Below are 20,245 nucleotides of genomic sequence, written 5' to 3'. Positions count from 1 at the left end.
TTTTTTTTTTCTTTATAAATAGGCGCTCCCATTAACAGAGCCAAGCTGGTCAATTATCAACGACAGGCGTATAAAGTGCAAGAAACATCACTATCTACGGTAAGATTTGTATAAAAATCAGTTTGATTTGTGTTTATAGTTTTGACGTGATGTATGTATGCACCTTAAATAGGCGTGTAACCTAAACAATTTTTTGGTAGGTCTTTCAGTCAGAATTTGAAGCACCAGCATGAGGAATTGATTAATGCTATAAACCAGGGTTGGGCAAGCAAAGAGTGCATTTACTATTTTATACCTACACAGGATATTATGACTTTGTTAACCTCAACGGTGGTTTCATAGCAACCTAAAGGAATGTCTCAGAATGAAAAGATTGATTAAGCCGTTCGTGGCTCCGTTCTTTTACGTGTGCCCACGATAGATATATAAATGCACGGGTATGTCAGAACAAGATACATTACGTGCTGAAAGGTCTTTTGCATCTCTAACGAGAGTCCATAATCCAGTATGTCCAAGGCACATTCGGCTTCCCTAGTGAATCTTAAAAGAGCACTAGGAGTATATTTCCTTATTTGTGGGGCTTGACTAATGGAGTTTTGTAGTCAGTTAATCTTTGTCTAGCTAAGGCTGTACGAAAGTTTCTTCGTCTTCGAGGCAGATCTAGCATTCCGACTCGCCGATAACATGTTTTCGGCGCATATGAAAAATTTCAGAAAATGGCGATGCCTCCGAGCACTTCTTATAAAATATTCATATGTCGTTAACCACTTAACTGATTTCTCTGAAATTTTGTGGATATGTTGAGTTTTATGAGTACTTCTTCTTAGTAAAAATCTCAAAAATAGGTACTTTAATTTTAACTAACTTTTTCTATGTAATTCATACCTGACAATTCTTTCTATTTATTAAAGACGTGATGCGATTCGATAATTTACCAAAGATATGAATGTCCATCAAGTCCAAAAAACATCATCCAATCAACACAATCAACAAGTTTATTAGCATTTTTTCATCAATATATAAGTAGGGCGTGTCTCGATGGCGCAGCGGTGGAAGTATGAGTAGCGTAACGGATTCTGATATGAAAATCAATAGCATCGTCGTCGCCAGTCAAAAAAGATGGAAAATGCCAACGGAGAAGAGTGGAGAAGCAGAAGCGAAACTTTATTTGCACTTGTAACAGTTCAGGATATATATAAAATATAGGGTACAAAGGAAATATGTATATGTAAATGTATGTATGATTTTTTATCTAATTTATCATCGAAAGCGAATGTAACAAAAGAAAAAAAAACAACGTATATGTAGTAGATGAGAAAGACAGAACGAACCGACAATTTTTCATAGTAATTTTCACAATTAGCTGATCGAGTGAAGATGTTCGTAAAAAAGGCTCTTGTAAAAGAAAGCAACAAGCACCAATATTTACCAGCCTAAATCGAACTCTGTGATAAACTTAGATACAGGAAATAAATGACAACACACAAAAAAAAAGCAAGAATAAATAAATAAAACCATATTTGTATTAAACAAAGAAAAAATCAGATATACAACATTTCCATAGACTGGTGAACTGAATAGCTTTTGCTGGAAACTACAATGTGTCACTGAGTTTAGAAAGCCTCTAATATTTTTTTGTTTGGCATATTTATTTACACACATACATACATAATAATAATAGTGCATTTTTTAATGTACATTGTCTACAAACATAGCATACACTTAGCATTTATAAAAATTGTTTTTTCGAATATTGCTTTGAAGCGAATGGAAATTAATATTTAACACGTCTCCTTTTTGGCATGTTTATGAAATTTTGTACACAAGTATGTTTATTATTTTTGTATACATTTTAGCTTACTATATTTACCTATTTTAGTGTACTGCAATTTCAGAAAGGCCTTAGAACTTTTTCCGTTGTAGGTTAAATGCACTTAATTTCATTCTAATAAAAAGCGCATGCAATATTAGCTGAAGATGCGTGGTAATCGACTTTATTATCTTTTTAAACCGTTATTCGATAGACTGAGTTTTTAGTTTCTATGTAGCTTTCATATTCGAACATTGTCAATGAAAAATCTTGGTTTTGTTTTGGTTCTTTACGCATAATTTTGTATTGAGTTGTTTGCGAATTCCTTTTGGAATGATTTTAATTTTCGGGTGTTAAAAAATATTAAAACTGTGCTTCAAGTTAACTAAATTGTCCATGGAAAATTAATGCTTGTAAACACCCACTTAGGAAAGTTTTCGATTAGCGTTAGAAAAATGAACATTTTAGATTTATGAATCAGCTACATAAAGAAAATAAACAAAATTTTATTTTATTACAAAAACCTATGGATTTATTTGTACTGTAGTTGTTTTAAGTAGAATCATCTTAGGGTACGTACATAAAAAAGACACGGTTGTTGTTTACACTGAACAAGATGCACCGGAGCTTTTCGCAGGGAATTGGCTGCAAATTTGTATATTTGAAAAGGCTTGCTGTATGAACACTTTCATATATGTATGTGCATAAACTACAGTAATTTGAAGCTTTCATTACGCTCGGCTTGACACCGCTTCCTGTGTGTATGTACCCTTAGGCACTCCGCACATTACGCGCCTAATCATAGTAGAGTAATAGTTTCGTCATGCCGAAACGAATGCATGACGACTCAACTTCTGCACACTTGTGCGCCCTGCATAAGCCCTGCTGGCACACACATAACACATTTTCTGGCCGATCTTTCTCACTAATACACTTCCACAAATATTTCTGCTATAAACTATTGCTTAAACGCTTATGGTTTAATACAATTGGGACGAATTTTAGCACAAAATCATCATTTTTCAATTATTACCTATTGAAATGTAAAATAATTTTTATTTCCAACACAAAAAAGTAAACAAATGCCGATTTAAAAACGACCAGCACCTTACAATGGACACGTTTCTAAGACGCAACTGTTTACCTCAACTGTTTCTGAAATGCTGTCAACTATAGAGTTCAACAGTTACGTCTTAGAAACGGTATGATACATAAACTGCCAAAACATTTGTAAACAAGCAAAATTAAATAAAACAGCATAAAAAAAAAATAATAAGCCAAAAATATGTATAGCAAAGGATTTATAATGGAGTTTTTCTTATTTTATTTTTAATATATGTATTTGCACGTTTGGTTTATTTTATTAATAGCCAGTTTCGCCAGCAATTTACAGAAATTTTTTATTTTTTTTTTAATTTAAATTTTCTATGAAAACTGACGGAGGGGAAACATCATTTTTGACTTAAATAAATTGTTGACTTCATGTAGCGAAATAATTTTATGATGGAAAAAATGGTGTAAAGTTGCCAACCGTTGAGCTGAGCGGAACTACTCAACTGTGCGTTTCTGAAACAAACACTTAACAGTTTAGCAACAGCTACGTCTTAGAAACGCGCCCAATGTTGGGCGCTTCGATTCGTGAAGCTTTAACGATTAGGCGAAAACATGATTATGAATCATAATATACAGAGCTTTATTGAAATACATGTGTTCGGTATAAAAGCTTCATTACACTACTATGACTAGGCGCTTCATATGCGGAGTGCCTTAGATTTGCTCGAAGGCCTTGAAAGTTCTAGGAAACTCAACACAATCAAAATTTTTTAGTACTGTTATAGCGTTTTCTTTTCTCGAAATAATGTTGCATTTATTCTGCCCTGCGCCAGGGCTGTCAGGTTTTCGTGTTCTTTTCTCAGCATCTTCACATGCATATTGCGTGCTCTTTCTTTAAAATGTTGCACTGTGATAATGTTGCCACATAAGAAGGTGACATTTTTTTCGAGAAAAGAATACGCCATTAGTATATATACAGCCAATCAAAAAAGTTTAGGTACAGCGAATTTTTTACAATACCGGCAACTATTTTTTAAATATTTTATTTTTCGCAAATTTGTTTATAAAAATATGGTTAATTCTACGACAAAAACCCCAAAAATCAGAGTTCCAAACCTCATGCAATATTAAAGGAAATTCTGCAAATTTTCATGCAAATATTGCACTTTTTATTTATGCTCTTTAGAAAAAAGTTAGTGCGCCGCTTTTTAGTCCATTTAATTTTATTATAACAAAGTGGAAGTTTGAGGTAGCTAGGACTGCCCACTGATTTTTAGCAATTTTTTTGAAGGTGTCGCTAATTTTCTACATATGAAATAATGTGCAATATTTGAATTAAATTTTCCAAAATTATCTTTAATTTTGCACAATGCTTGGAACTCTGATTTTTGGAGCTATTGTTGTAGAATTAACCATATTTTTATACAAAATTGGAGAAAAATAAAATATTTAAAAAATAGTTGCCCATAACGCACCTAAACTTTATTGACTGACTACATATGTATGTATATAAGATATATGCAAGTATTGTTTTTATATTTCTTAGTAAATTTCACTCTCATATTTAGTTTTGGTATTTATTGGTGCTTAAGCACTACATACATATGCATCGTATGTTGAAAAGTTTAAAAAACAACAACAACAAAAACTGTGAATATTAGCAGCGAGAGCAAATAAAGTATTAAAGGGTTTAGAAAATATATTTGTATTATATTTATTAGTTAAAAATTTAATGTGGCCTTCTTTAATTGAAAACAAAAAAAAAACTAGAAACAACACGAAATGAATATAAACAAAGACTACTATGAATTGGAAAATATTATGAATGAAACTGCAATGCGTAAAAATATAGTAATAATAATAATAATAAAGAAAGATCTTAAGAAGACAAGAGAAGAAAATGTTGTTTGTAAAATGTATGTATTGTAAAAACGTGTGAAAACGTGTAACGAGAAGTAACAATAATTAAAAATAAATAAAAAAACCAAATACGAATCAAAACCGAAAAGTGAAGTTACATAATCACACAAACAAATGCATACACACCACGCATTCATACACAATATGACGCATAATCATAGTTAAGAAAAAGTGGGCTCTAACTGAGTTAGCGCATAGATTAAGTTTATTATGGTCGTGCTAGTGCCTGCTTTTTCACTTAGAGTCGACTCGAATGTTAGAGAGTGACAAAAAACTCTTAACTATGGCTAGCATTAAATCATTAGTCTTGTTTGTTTTTCGCATATATGTCGTAATTTTGGGGACATATTTGTGAAAATGCCTTTTATGAATAACAATAAAACGGAATTTCGGAATTTTAAAGAATGAAGAATTATTTAGATTTTCGTAATAGCAACGCAAGAAAAGTTTATTGCAGGTAAATCTTGGACAAAACGCTTATTTCATAATTTTGCTTCTTTAAAATTACGTTTCCAATTCCAGCGGCAAGTTCAAAAACATCTTGTCGCGGAAAATTTTTCAAAAATTATTTAAGAATTTTATTGAAAAACACCCTATCTCGGAACTTGTTTGAAGAACGCCCTATCTCAGAATTCGGTTCAAAAATGCCTACATAAGCTGAAAATACATTGAAAATGTGCTGAGATAGGGCTTTTTTGAATCGGCAGCTGAGATAGGGCGATCTTCCACCCAGGTATCGATATGTTGTTAAATTGGCCTCGGCGTAGCTTATAACCATAAAAAATTGAAATATCAAGGTAGGCACGTTGACATAAAACATCTAATCTACTGCTTTTGTAATAGAATTTTGTGTTAGAATATAGTACCAAACTGACTAGGGATACACATGAAAACCTAGTGGTATTACTCTTAACTAAAGTTGGCTCTAACTGAAGACTATGATTATGCCCCAATAATATTTTTATATGTAATTATGATACAAGCACACATTCAAATAATACCAACCGATATGTGTGGGTGTATCTATTAAACTTTTCTGTATGGATTCGTATACTGTGTAGATCTACACTATATACATACATACATACATATATACGTATATTTAGTAACACTTCTCTACATAAATGAATGTTAAACATGAATGACAAATGTGTGTGACAAATATTTAGCTGAAATGGATTTATCAACTATGGACTAAGAAGTTGTAAAGGGAAAAAACCTATTTAGTTCCTGGTATACTGACTACGACAGGTCTTAAAATGCAAAAAAATGTCTTTATTATATAACTTGAGAAGTATGTAGATATATTATTGAAATAAAGAGTTCGTAAATATGTGAATTGTGCAACCTTTTTATTATGTGAAATGAAATTGAAAACTAAGTATACACGAGTGGGTGATCAACATATGAGCAATCAGTTGTATGGAAGCTTTAAGTTATAGTGGTCCGATTTTAACGGTTCCGACAAATGATTAATCTATATATATATAAATGGGAAACCTTATAACTTCTGAACCGCGGCACGGCATCGCACGAAACTTTGCACACTTATTTGCTTTTACCCCGGGAAGGTTATAGGCATAGAGAAAAATGGGCAGCACTGGAAAACAGGGCGTGGCACCTCCTATACTAACTAAAATTTTCATGTTGTATATCTCTTGAAATATTTGTGGTAGAGCATTGGAGCTTGCTGTCGAGATAAATAAAATTAATTCCATACTCATGGGAAAAAATGGGCGNAAGTCACATTAATATGACATTTAGTATGCAGACATATCTGTAAAAGGGAACGTGGATCATTTCATAGGCGTGGAATTTTTATTCAGCCATAACTTCTGAAAAGTCACATAAACTTGAAATTTGGTATGCAGACATATCTATGGTACATAGGTGCTTATAGTAAGGTANTGCTTTTACCCCGGGAAGGTTATAGGCATAGAGAAAAATGGGCAGCACTGGAAAACAGGGCGTGGCACCTCCTATACTAACTAAAATTTTCATGTTGTATATCTCTTGAAATATTTGTGGTAGAGCATTGGAGCTTGCTGTCGAGATAAATAAAATTAATTCCATACTCATGGGAAAAAATGGGCGGTATTGGAAAAGGGGGCATGAATTATTTAATCAGCTCTAACTTCGTAACCGCAAGTCACATGAACTTGAAATTTGGTATGCAAACATATCTATGGTAGATGCATATCTCAAGGTATATATAAATGAGTTTGTAAAAGGTGGCGTGGCAGATAACATAGGCGTGGAATTTTTAGTCAGTCATAACTTCGGAATCATAAGTCACATGAACTTGAAATGTGGTATGCGGACATATCTATGGTAGGTGCTTATAGTATTATTATTATTATGAGCCTTGAGCACTGCGACCTCTAAGGTGGTCTATTGTGCGTGGCCTTTTACCCTATATATGAAGGCTTTTAATATAAGCTAGCACTTCGGTGGGCTTTTTGTTCCATATTTCGAATGGATTAAGTGTTGTACCNTTGAAATTTGGTATGCAGACATATCTATGGTACATAGGTGCTTATAGTAAGGTACGCTTTTGATTTTGAAATTGTAGCAAAAGTCACTATAAACAATTTATGAGATTGAAAAAGAAAACGTACCACATTAGGCTGGGCCAATTTTGTATGGGGGAAAATAAAAGGCATTTGATCGCACTGTAATAGTAATATTATGTTGACTTAGGTCTAAGCTAACAATAATTCTCCACGAAAGATTAATTTAAAACATATCTTTAGCCCGCGCAATTGTTTCAAACTGTATGAATTTGGAAAATTAAACTTTGGCTGGTAATATCTAGGGAATGCGTTAAGTGTTATAAACTAGACGATATATCAAGTGAAAGGTTATTAAATTTAGTATCTCACGTATATATATCATGTTTAATAAGACTACAAGTTTTCGAGATATTTAGAAAAACTTACAAAAGCAATGACTTTCCCGGATGAGTTTTCAATTCTTTATAATTTTAATACCAAGTGAAAATGAAAAAATTAGACGTGATTTATTTCGAAGATTTTTCGGTTTTCGGATGTTTATATAATATTTAAAGGACCATGGACTTCGTCACGCCAATTTCGCCAGTTTTAAAAATTGTGGTAAATGAAATTAAATACGGATGTCCAAGATTAGGAATCATTTGATTAGTAAATTGTAGTTTCAAACACATACATAAGTTCATATATTAACTAAATAAAATTTAGGTGAGCAACGCCCATTTAAGTTCATTTATGTATTCTTGAAAATTGGAGTGGAATGGTTTCATAAGTCACCGAAGAAGCACATTTTTCGCGGGTTCTAAATTCACCGTTATACGAAAGTAGGGGCGTGCAATAACTATTTACCGTGACCGTATTGACCGTAGCTAAATGCACTATCGTCTTGGGACTCTCCAGTTGGAGATATAGGGCCGGTTCGAGGCACGTAATAAAGGCGGCATTACTGCCGTACTGATGAAAAATGGCAACATTGTTGCAACTGCCCAACTGATAATACATTGCTAGAAATTCATACAGAACGCGATACTTTAATAATTCGCGCAATACTGCGGTTGTGATTGCAACTCGGACAAGCCCATAGCTTTGCATTCAACTTGAACGGTTCAAGTCATGGCACACTTTTCGATTGCTTATATTTCGAAGTTATTTATACAATTTAAGAAAACATTTTGTCGAAAAAAGACAGAGATGCATCTCTTTTTTTCGACATAACCTTGACAAATATTACTCGATCCGTGCGTAATATTTACCAAAGTGATGGCGAGACTGATTTGTGATAACAATATGATAAAAAGTGTTCAGATTAAAATCAAATATTTTAAAAATAATAAAAATGTTGAACGAAAATTCCTGTGAACTTCATTTAATTGCAATTTTTGTATTGCATGTATAAATAATAAGTAAACTAATTAGCGTTTGTGCAATTTGTGCTAGTTCAGTGTTTCCATATTCATTTGCATAAATGAAACTTTTCCACGGCGATGGAAAATTAAGGTTTCGTATTATAGCTCCCGAAATCGTTCCCAAATTTGAAAAAAAAACCGTAAGGTATAGCTAATATGAAAAACAGATTAGTACATTTGGAATCAGCGACCCAAAATACACCCCAGAAATATGAATGCAGAAGTTCTTTACATCTTTTGACTAAAGACTAGTGCAATTATCCACAGAATAATTACAATTTGGTTGAAAAACAGATAAATTTGAGAGTAACCATAGATTGAAGGGCTGCCAGAGATGATGTTTGACTTTGTCCTTTGCGTTCGCAGACTCATTCGACTAGTGTGCTTCGCGTCACTTGGAGGTCGATGAGCGGGCTCTTACAATTAAAATAAACGATTAATATTATACAGGCTTCTTGTTAACCTAATGTTACAATATATTTTCACTAATACCAAAGGATTTGAGTAAAATTAAATTTTCGACCCGCCCTAACCCACATACACATACACATATATGTATGTATTACTTTTCATATTAATTAAAGTCTATTACATGCGCTTCACGCTTTTCATTTTCAATATCATAAACTGTTTATAACGACCTTTGCTAAAGTTTCAAAATCAAAAGTTATCACAACAAATTCTATAGGGATGAGAAATATTATTTTACACTTTTTAGTCCATTCATAAAAGCGAGGTATGTATATTAAAGTTTTTTTTTTAATTTTATTTATTTTCCACTTGTTAGTCTTGTCTGTATACAATTTTGCAATAGATATTAAAATAATTCAATGATATTAATACACATATGTTAGTGTTTGGCCGAGCTTCTCCTTTGATTTGTGGCGCGCGCCTTCATTTTGTCTCACAAATGAGAGGGACCTACAGTTTTACGCCGACTCCAAACGGCTATTGTATTTTTATGAGATGCATAAGTTCCAAAAAAAAAGTTAAAACAATTGAAAAGGCTTTCAAACGCCTCAAAACGGCCACTGGAGCTCAAATCAACCAACTGGTCCCAAAATTGTACGGAAGTACTTAGTTTGGAATTAGTCCCAAACTGCTTCCCACTGGCCCTGACTGGTGCCAGACTGCTTACCAACTGGTCGCCAAAGCCTACTTACCAACTGGGCCTAAACTGGTAACTAACTGGGCCCCCGTACCACAAGTGGCCGTTCTAGGCATACCACCCCCGGACATTGACGAGACAGAGCTTCATCTGCCTCGGGAGACACGCACTACACTCGCTCAACTTCGCTCCGGCTACTGCAGCAGGTTAAACTCCTACTTGAGTAGGCTGAATGAGGATGTGCCGAACGAATGTCCGGCATGCGGAGAGACCCCACATGACTCGAACCATCTCTTCGCATGCCCGGAAAACCCGACAACCCTAACGGCCTTGTCCCTGTGGACAGATCCCACAGAAGCTGCACGCTTCCTAGGGTTGCCGTTAGTGGAACTTGACGACAACGACTGAGATACCAACCGATCTGGGCGGGGTTGTTGTAGCCGCTACAACAACAACAACAACAACAACAACTGGTTCCCAAGTCACTCCACCAAATTCAGCCACAGAGACAAATATCATGTGTTCGGCTCTGTCTAGCCCTTCGAAATTTTTTGCTGGGATATGCGTTACATCTTACCACTACCGTAACCAAAGATGTATGTCAAGAAATTCGGATACACGTGCAAATCGTACCATACATAGGATGTTTTCGAATAGATCGGTCCCTGGTCGACTTACCGAAAAAAGGGATCATGTATGTTAATCTAGACAAAAAGCTACCTATAGGTACGTATACGTGCCAACTTTAAAGCAAATCGGACCATATATACGATTTTTTCAAATAGATCGGTCCCTGGTCCACTTAGCGGAAAAAAGGTAAATTATTTTTGGCCTATGACATGGTGGTTGCTGAAAGCTATTTATATACAAAATTTCAAGAAAATCGGACCAGCCGTTCGCGAGATTACCTGTTACAAAAAAAATTACTTCTCTTTATATAATTAGTATAGATGAGTGTCGTTAAAATCTAATAAAACCCCAGCGATTGCGAGAAAGACACAGTTTGGGAACGGTTTAGTGATTTGCCCAATGATTTCGGACTATTGCTAATTGACTAATGCTTATTTGAGACCATTTTCCAAAGGTTCCCCACGGGTCTATGGAAGATTCCAAAGGGGTCAGGTGTGACTTTTTACGAAGTTTGAACTGTGCTCTTTCTAGTGGGATAAATATCCCTAACCTAAAAGCAGTGAGCAAAGAGCTAAGCGACTCTATTACAAATGTACATACATACATATAAACATCTCTGCATACCACATTAGGTCAAATGATTACTTTTTCTGTGCGAAATTAATAGCCGCTAAAATATAGCATTATTTTAATGTAAAAGGATGGAAACCGTTAAAAAAAGTGTAAAATCCGTAAATATAATGTAAAAATCGTGACTTGGCCTTCGTAAAACAGACTTTTTTATGTTCAAATGATGAGTATATGTGTTTAGGTAGTTCTCGAAAACATTGTCCAAATAGCATGGTTTTGAAACAAGTTATTTTCTTACCATACTCAACCCGGAGGTGGTTGAGCTACATAAATAAAATAAGTATGGTCATATGTACATAAGTGGTTTCATCTAGGGATTAAAAAAAAAATATTATCGAAGTCCCTTAATTAAAAAAAAATATATATTTGCTACATGTCTCCCAGATATGCCTTTGAGGAGAGATTCCTTAAGCAGTTAGTCTTTATAAAACACTTAATTTTCACTTAAGATTTTTCCCAAATTGTCCACCAACATTATTTATATTCTGACTGCAAATGCTTCATTGTAACACATTTACTAAAAACCGCTGGTAACTTCCTGAAAAGAATACGAATGTTTTTGAAAATAATTTACGAAAAGAATGTTCAAAGCTCTATTCACCTTGAGCAAAAAATTCGAAATTGCAATCCATAGATTCTCTCAATGATTTGGCTTTTTACGAAGGCTGCTCATCAATAGTCTCTGCAAATCGGCGCAAGTGTCTTTGTAACATAGCTATGCTACAGGAGATGAAATGTAATTCAAATTGAGGCTGGTAGTATTTTTTTTTTCTATCAAATACTTCCATTTTCACTATTTATCACCATTCAAATGGACTATTTACCACCATTAAAATGCAGCGCCACTTGCGGCCGGTTAAAATACTAAAATTTAGGCTAAGTTTTTTTTTAGCATATTTTAGCGATAGCGAAAGTTAGAGTCCGGCTGCTGGTCGACACAGTTGTTTTTGATTTCTAAAACAAATTCATCAGTAAGAAACGGGATAATAATTCCATAATTTTCGTCTTTGTTTGATAAATAATTGCAAAAAATACGCGATTTTTCTTCTAAGAGTTTCATGAAACTTTCACAAATATCAACAGCACCAAATTTGTTTTTTCAACATGGTTGACCACCGAAGAAAGCCTTTCTTTCTTTGAACATCCAATCAGCCAAACTTCAAACATCTCGCCTTTTGTAATAGCATGATAGCCCAGAAAAAACGGTTTTTCCTGAAAACGGCTTAAAACGGTGGCTTAAGTAAAATAACATCAACTCATTACATCCCAGTTTATCCATTTCCATTTAACAAAATTGTAAAACCTTACATTAAATCATAAATGGAAAAAAATCAGAAAATTTTTGAGGTTATGCAAATAAGTCAGTTTGTTTTGCAAAAAAATTATAAAGTCACTTTCTTTTTTTTAAAGTAGGACATAGGTTCTCACCTGTATTTTTGTTTTCCATTAAACATTTTCCTTTAATTATTCGAACTTTATAAAAAAAATGCACTTTAAAATTAAGAAATAAACCGGTTGCGCAAACAACGTGTCAATAACGTTTTGAAAGTGTAACTTTGTTTGATTGCTGTCTAATGGTGATTTTTATTTTACAAAAACAAAGTGAAATTTCTGTTATTTTGGAGTATTCCCAACAGAATGGCATCAAAAAATAATGTAAAACTGCGTTTACGAAATTGGCCTTTCGCACAGCCAAATTAATCATTTGACCTTATGTGCATACATACAAAAATTTTGCTAAAATAACGTCACTCGAACAGCTGATTCTGTCAAATTCGCCAAGAACAAAGCAGCGGTAGTGCTGATTGCGCCACCTCTGTCCCCTTACATCGGACTCATTTGCAAACAGTTTCGGCTGATGCGCGGTGAGTTGCGCAAGCTCAGAGCAAACTAACGAGCGACGGAGGGGCTAAAATGAGGCAAATCCGAACCCTGGTTTGAGTGGAATCTAATGAATCTGTAAGTAGGGGTCTTCCCTTGAACTCGTAAAAGCCTCGTAAACCTCGTAAAGCTCGTAAATTTACGAACCCAGTAAAAGAACTGTAAAAATTTTTATGGAGCTCAATTTACGAGACCCACGTAAAGACGGCGGGATGTTATCGAAAATACTACGAAACAAAAATTGCGTCACAAAATCCTGGTTGATCTGTCAAACAGTCACTTAATGCACATATTTACACCTTTTCACATAGAGGTTATTTACAGCGTGTCTTAGATGTCTTAGACCATCCGTTCACCCGTGAAAATGTTTTTATTGGAAAACGAAAAAATATGCATTATCAATTCGAGGATGCTCTATCTTTTGGTCGTACTTCCGACTTTGATTTTGACCGGAAGTGGGTTAAACTGACCGGAATTATATTTTTTTTAAATGGGATACACATCACACGTTTAATAATATAACGAAGTATTTAAAAATTTTAATTTTGTGGGAAAACGCAATCAATGTTTTATAAATTCATGCAGTTGGTATACAAAAAGACAGATGGAAAAACGCATAACCACAGTATACTGTGGCATAACTTCGCCATATTTGGGAAGTGTGGTTATCTGAACATATTCTACTTATCAAGCTCATAATGTGTATAATCTCCAAAAACGCAAGTTTTGAGTTACATCTCTATATTATTAAACGTGTTTTTTCCACAGATTCTGGGCATAAAAATACATAACTTTTGTCAGAAACCTTTTTCCAGTTTCGACCGGAAGTGGGTTAAACTGACCGAAAGACAATTTTTGTGAACGGGATGTACATGTTTTTACCTCGATTTCGGATTATGCGCATAAAAATGCATCTTTCATTGAAAACTTTTTTCTGGAATGGACTTTGGGTTAAAACAATGGACTTCCGATCTGTTTTAACTAACTTCCGGTCAAAACCGGAAGTCGGTAATACCACCAAAAGATAGAGAATCACCGATTTGGGAGGTAAAATTTTTGCGCTTTTCAACAAAAAACATTTCCCTCCATTTTGGAGAGGGTGCAGATGGTCTGGTACACCCTGTATATCCCAAATATGAAGGTTAACGGACCATAATTACGAGTTTTTCAAATATCTCGATACCTGCGCCTCCTAGCGGACTAATTCATCTTACATTGTGTTCGGGTTTTGAGCTAATAGGGCATTCGCACGAGGCGATTTTACAGGCAACAAAAGTTGAATACGAAGTTGAATGAGAAGTTGAAAGTGAAAAAGTTGCCATCCCTATTCAGACGAGGCGATTTTCGATTCAACACGAGTCGTTATTTACATTATTGAAAATGAATTTAAATCGCAAAATTTGATCGATTGGCATAAATTTGGTAAGCCAAGCGTTGGTAGAAGTGCTTTTAGCGAAGCTGAAAGATAAAATAAGAGTAAAAAAGTAAAAAAGAAAAAAAAGTACGATACAGAACAGTGTTGGCATTTTTGGTACAATTGTACTTGTTTTATACAATTTCATTTACAATATACTTTCCTACTACGCAGTACTTTTTAGTAAAATTTTGTAATGAATACTAAAAATATATAGCTCTGAAAATTCACAGCAAGAAATTTTTTGTGTTCTCTTTGGTTCGCCTGTTCGTATTTACCTTTGTAATTTTGAAAAATGGCTTCAACGAACCAGTATAATATAGCCTAGTCAAATTTTTAAAGAAACTTTTCGATACTAAGTTTAATTAAAACAAAATGTCGAAGTCAGCTTCATATAGAAACAAAGTCTTCGATAGTTATAACAAGATTTTACTATTTATTTTATTATTCTTTCATTTTAATTATCTGTTTATAAAATATAATGTATTCTCTTTGGCAGAGTAACATACCGTATTCTCTGAATTTTGTTCCTGGCTAATACTTACTGGCTTTTCCAAACGAACACAACTTATGCCTGTTCGTGTAGCAAGTAATTTTCAAACGTTATCAAAAACTATCAAGTTTTGGTGTTCAAGCATTAAAAAAAAAAAAATTGCAAATTAGGGAAAATCGAGGGAGAAAAATGACAGTTCCTTTGGAGGGGAAGTTGAAAATTTTTACTGGAGAATTTTTCACTTGCAACAATTAGGTTCGTTCGCGTAGCTGTTAATTGTTCATGTTTAACCAAAACTTACAAGTTTTTGCGTTCGCGTACGCAAAAAACTTGCAAAGTAGGGGAAATTGAGAGAGCAAAGTGACATTTCATTTTGAGGGGAAGCTGCTGGTTTCTGCTGGAAAAATTTTTGCCAACAGCAATTTGCCAACAGGAAAACAGCTGATCAAAAACAGCTGGTTGGCATTTACGCAAATCACAAAATTGAATTTGATGGTTTGGAAGTTAAAAATTACAAAATGCGACTAATTAAACTTGTAAGAAGTAAGTAGTTATTTGTTTAATCAATAAACTGTGCCAGGATACCACTTTGTAATGAGTTTTCGTACGTTTTAAATTTTACACTTTTGAATGTAAACAAAAATTATATCAGCTGTTCGTCTAACTTGCAAGATTTTTACAATTTTCTGTTCGCGTACTATTTTGGATATTTCTCTCTTGTGAGCGAACAGATGACATTTCGCCGGAATTTGGCAGTTGGTTGGTTTCTGCTGGAGATTTTAAACGAACGCACCTATTACCAGTAAGAAAAACAGCTGATCGCATGTCACTGGGGGTTATTGAAACTATTAAGGAAATTTTTTATGGGGTTGTTTGAAATTGACAAAATGATCCTATATAAAAATAAAATAAGACATGAAATACTATTTTATTAGGTAATTGCCATGATACAAAAAACAACATTCCCACGACAGCCGGTTCTACGTACCGGAATGACTCGGGCTTTACCCGACCAAGGGCTGTTGTTTCGGCGATCTAACCCCGTTTAGGTCGGCGAAATCCATCAAACGTTTCTCGATTCTAGGGCTACATCTGCTCCGTACCCTTCTGCTCAGGGCTGGCATAGAGTCAAACCCAGGGCCAGAAATCTACACCTGCTGCGTATGCCAGAGACGACTGCATACAAACTCCACCTCGGTCAGGTGCAATGCCTGTGACGGGTGGAGTCACACAAATCAGTTTTATTGAAAATTTGTTTTTATCTATTTATTTTATCCTTCAATTTTGGGTGTGTCAAAATTTCATGTGAAAACTATATGTGTTGCCAGAAAAATTTTACGGCCCATGGGTCCCAAAGTAAATTCCATTGCTGTTAAATGGACAAAGACAATATGTATTAAATATTTAAGTTATATAACACATCGAAATGTGTAATTTCAGTAATTTGTGTAAATGTGTAATTTCAGAATTACATCAGAATCACGTATCCGATATAGAAAACTACATTGTGAAATAATGAGATGACATGAGGATACTAACATAATTTTAAAATATGCTCACAAAAATTGTATTAATATTAAAATAGTGATTTGGCAAGTTGTTATCGAATTTAATGTAAAATTTAAACTTTTTCAAGATAAGATATTGATTATTTCTTTATAATCGCAAATTTAGGATATAAAATGTGCCACACCAAAAAAATTACTATTTGGGTAATGCCGCTTCGAATTTTTCACAATTGAGCAATTGTCAAAAATCTGCTTTTTATTCAAAAAGTTGTTTATTGAAACTACCTTCTTTTTACCTTCCTTTTATTAGCTCGGGATGTAACTATGTAATATTGATGCGCCTAAAAGATGCAGCGATTTCTATTCTCAAGTTACATACCTGATGACAGTACGAATGGCAATTTCAATAGGGAGGTTTCAGTTTTTTAAACTATAATTTTATTTGTCAATGTTATTGTGGCTTGTTAACATTTTATTTTTAATATTTTTATTGAGCTTTGTACCACGATTGTTTATTAGGAAAAATTGAAAAAGCAACAAAGTCTAAGCGGTAGAAGTTATAGCACTATTTCGGAGATCACCACATCTCCTCATCAGACTTCTTTTTCTAGACTTCAGCAGGGTTCGATCCCAAAGCTCAATAAAAATATTAAAAATATAATTTTATTTGTATCATGGGTTATTGCTGCGAATAAACAAATTTATCAGTTGTTCATATTTGCCCTTTATGTACTCCCAATTCTCTCACCCACCAGGTGGTTACATTTGTAGCAAAATTGATCTTTATCGTAAGAGTAATATGCGTACGAAATTTGAACCAAATTGGACCATATGTACGAGGTTTCTAAATATGTCGACTTACGCGCCACCCAGCGAGTTATTTGGTAGTCTCATGTTGAGACCAGATGCCTAATACTAGGTTCACATATAAGTAGATTATCCTCATTTTCGAGCTTAACTTCCTAATCTGTAATTAGAAAGAGATTAGCCATATAAAATTCTTCCCTTGTTAATCTGTAATTATAAAATAATCTCAGATTTAACCGATAAATTTCGGTGTCCATCCTAGTTTTATCGATTTTTTGCGAAGAAGAGGAGAAATGGCAAATGTAAAAGTAAACAAGAATGGACGCTAGCAAGGAAAAGAGGGTTTTAAAGGTGTTTTTTATAAATAAAATGTTGTTAAAACATATCTATATTGCTTAATATAGCAGAAAAACGTGATCACGGTGGCACAGAGCAGAAACATAACTTTTCCTTGAGATGTGAGAATAATAAGCACAACAAATTTGACGGCTAATGATCTGAGATTTGCCTGTGTAAACGGGGTGATTAAAAACGAGCTTTGATTGAGGTAATATTGATATGTGAACATAGTTTAAGGAATAACCTCCGAAAATTTCATTTAAATTCGACAGGTATTTTTTTAGCCAAGTTATAACTAATAAACGGCTACCATTTTATATACGTACTTATAGGTGTATATGTATATGTATAAAGATATACATAGATTAGTATAGAATACTTCAGATATAATTAATCCATCAAGATATTGACAAGTTGAACCAAAGCTTCCAAACTAACCATATACTCAGCCTGATCAGATGTTGCACGTTTTTGAATCCTTATTGCTGGTCTTCGGTAGCCACGACAATGATCATATAGCTGGAAAATAGATTAAAAAATAAATTTAATATCAGGTTTGTCGCGTGAGATTTCTTAAAACACATTTTTACAATAAATTTTGAATTTGTTTTCATTAAAAAAAAAAAAAAAACGGCTTGAAGTTTTTTATTACCTCCAATGCCTGCTGCATTAGCTGCACGGGCAATTCTTGCCACCCCACGTGTACGGTGATTATCTGATTACGTTGTTGTTCATGTAAACGATCAGATAAGTTACAAATCCATTCTCCAAACCCTTGGAATTCATAGCCTATTTTTATATAGAGATGCTCCAGCTGTAAGTTGCCTTCGATTAGTGAAAACAAAATAATGGGCATGACTTTAGCATTGACGAATAACTCCTTCAGTGTTTGAAGAGAGTTAAAAAACTCATATAGTTGTGATCCTTGCCCACGCAAGTTCGTGATATTTAAGATCTCCTTCCTTACACAATAAAGTATTTTAAATGGTGCAAGCAATGGTTGATTGGACTTCATATTGCTAGGCCTATAGCGGTCATCCAAACATAAGCGGGAAATTGCTATATTCTTAAAACAATTTTTTAAAGGTTCTGAATACAAGGAGTGCAAGACCAAAACCAATTCCCGCAGATGGGGAATTTTAGCCAAGTGCTGATCTGTCGGATACTGATCTTTGAGCAAGAGTACTTCTAGATGGGGGCATTTGTTCAATATAACCGTTAGGTCATCCTTATCAAAACACGTATCATAGAATCGTATCTCCCTTAATTGTGGATATTCCAGTTTTAAAATAGGTGCATAAATTATATCACGCCATTTTCCTGCGGATGAGGAAGGTAACAGATGTCTTTCATGTACAATAATCTTAATTGCATGTGGTGCAATTAGACTGTTGAATAGGCTACGTTCCTCCATTGTAAGATCGCCAACACCCGCATCTTTTAAGACTATTGTTTTGTATTTTAAACGCCAAATACGATCCACGATTATATTGCGGAAGCACTTATTAACCGCAGTAGCAGCTACCTGATCGTTAAGGCTGAGGTATTTAAATACCTCCAATAGGCAATCAACAGTCAAAACATCAACCATATTTAGTAGAAAAGTTTACTACGTATTTATTCCAATTTTGCTTTGCTATAATCTTTGATCTCTTATCGAATACTGTTCACTACGAAGCTGCAAATCAAAATTTTATTGCAATTCATGAAAATACTATTTTTTCTTTAATAAATTTGCTCAAGGTAAAATTGCTTACCAAAGTACCAAAAGCTGATCGTTCCAAGTCACTCCTCAAATTATAAAAAACGGTTGCAAAATAGGGATGGAAAAATCGATTCCGATTCCACGCCAGAAATCTAAATTTTTGGGAATCGATCGAGAATCGATTGTGAGAACTCGATTCTTTTATTATTCATACATCTTTATGTGAGGTACACATTGGCGATCAAAACCGACAGTTTCGCTCAAATTTCCCATGTTTGTGTGACCGCTCGTTTTCGTAAGTCAACAGTCAACCGCAAAAATGTTTGGGGTTGACTGTCAGTCAGCGGTCATTTAAGTTTTGACTGATAGTGTGTTCCAAAAACTGTCAGTCAAGCGAAATAATCGCAACGTACACACGTGTGAAATATGTATGTACTTAAAGCACTATAAATAAAAAGAGATTTTCGAATGTTATCCGTGCAACGTTAAAAATGGACACGAATCACGATTTTTTTAAGGAATTTTAAAATTGCTATGACATGCAACGTCGTCTCCGGGACATAACTAGTCTAGAGTACGTGATGCGTGACAGAAATATAAAATCATATGATGAATTGTTAAATATGTTGAAAAATATAAAAAACCATGCAGTGTTGAAGACATGATACAATAATTTTTAGAAGGTAGTTTCACTTCAAAATTTTTGACATAAACCGTGTCTGTGACAAACACGCAATGTGGCCACTGCTACGATATAGAACTTGGGGATTATCGCTTGTTATTTTAGATATTTTTTAACAGAACATGTAAAGATTTATATGTTTCATAACTAATCACTTAATTTTTAATATAAATATACGTGTTTTGTACATACATTTTTGCCACTGCTAATCACATGAATAAAAATCATAAAAATGAAAATATAACAGCAATATTTCTTGTTTATAATGGATTAGATCCATCGCAACCCACGGACTTTATCGGCCGCAAATTTAGATGTGCTCGCTAGTCTTTCCATTGCACCACAACTT

At 34.1% G+C, this 20,245-nt stretch overlaps 2 protein-coding genes across 2 annotated transcripts in view; one reads left to right on the top strand and one right to left on the bottom strand.

The window, feature by feature from the left end:
* Positions 1-2,065, top strand: part of Npc1a (Niemann-Pick type C-1a) — a 35,572-nt gene extending 33,507 nt beyond the window's left edge. The window contains exons 12-13 of the mRNA XM_017619258.1: positions 23-99; positions 912-2,065. Coding sequence (XP_017474747.1) covers positions 23-99; positions 912-917 — 83 coding nt within the window. The 3' untranslated portion in view covers positions 918-2,065. The remainder of the gene's footprint in view (positions 1-22; positions 100-911) is intronic.
* A 15,722-nt stretch (positions 2,066-17,787) lies between these two features.
* LOC108365264 (uncharacterized) lies at positions 17,788-19,340 on the bottom strand. The gene is made up of 3 exons (XM_017619260.1): positions 19,267-19,340; positions 18,162-19,187; positions 17,788-18,028 (listed from the first exon to the last, which is right to left on the bottom strand). Exons 2-3 carry the CDS (start codon positions 19,098-19,100, stop codon positions 17,900-17,902), a joined length of 1,068 nt encoding a protein of 355 aa, XP_017474749.1. The 5' UTR covers positions 19,101-19,187; positions 19,267-19,340; the 3' UTR covers positions 17,788-17,899.
* Between the last annotated feature and the right edge of the window lie 905 nt (positions 19,341-20,245).

Source organism: Rhagoletis zephyria, unplaced genomic scaffold, assembly GCF_001687245.7.
Source record: "Rhagoletis zephyria isolate East Lansing unplaced genomic scaffold, Rhagoletis_zephyria_1.1 Rzeph_scaffold_01821, whole genome shotgun sequence".
In the NCBI taxonomy this organism is placed as follows: Eukaryota; Metazoa; Arthropoda; class Insecta; order Diptera; family Tephritidae; genus Rhagoletis; species Rhagoletis zephyria.
The sequence above is the reverse complement of the archived record's forward strand: the minus strand, read 5'-3'. Positions and strand labels throughout refer to the sequence as shown.

Bases quoted from the DNA above. Each gene is read 5' to 3' on its own strand.
- LOC108365264 (XM_017619260.1), bottom strand. From the start codon at position 19,100: ATGGTTGATGTTTTGACTGTTGATTGCCTATTGGAGGTATTTAAATAC. The intron at 18,029-18,161 runs GTAATAAAAAAC...TCTATTTTCCAG, and splicing joins TAATGCAGCAGGCATTGGAG to CTATATGATCATTGTCGTGG.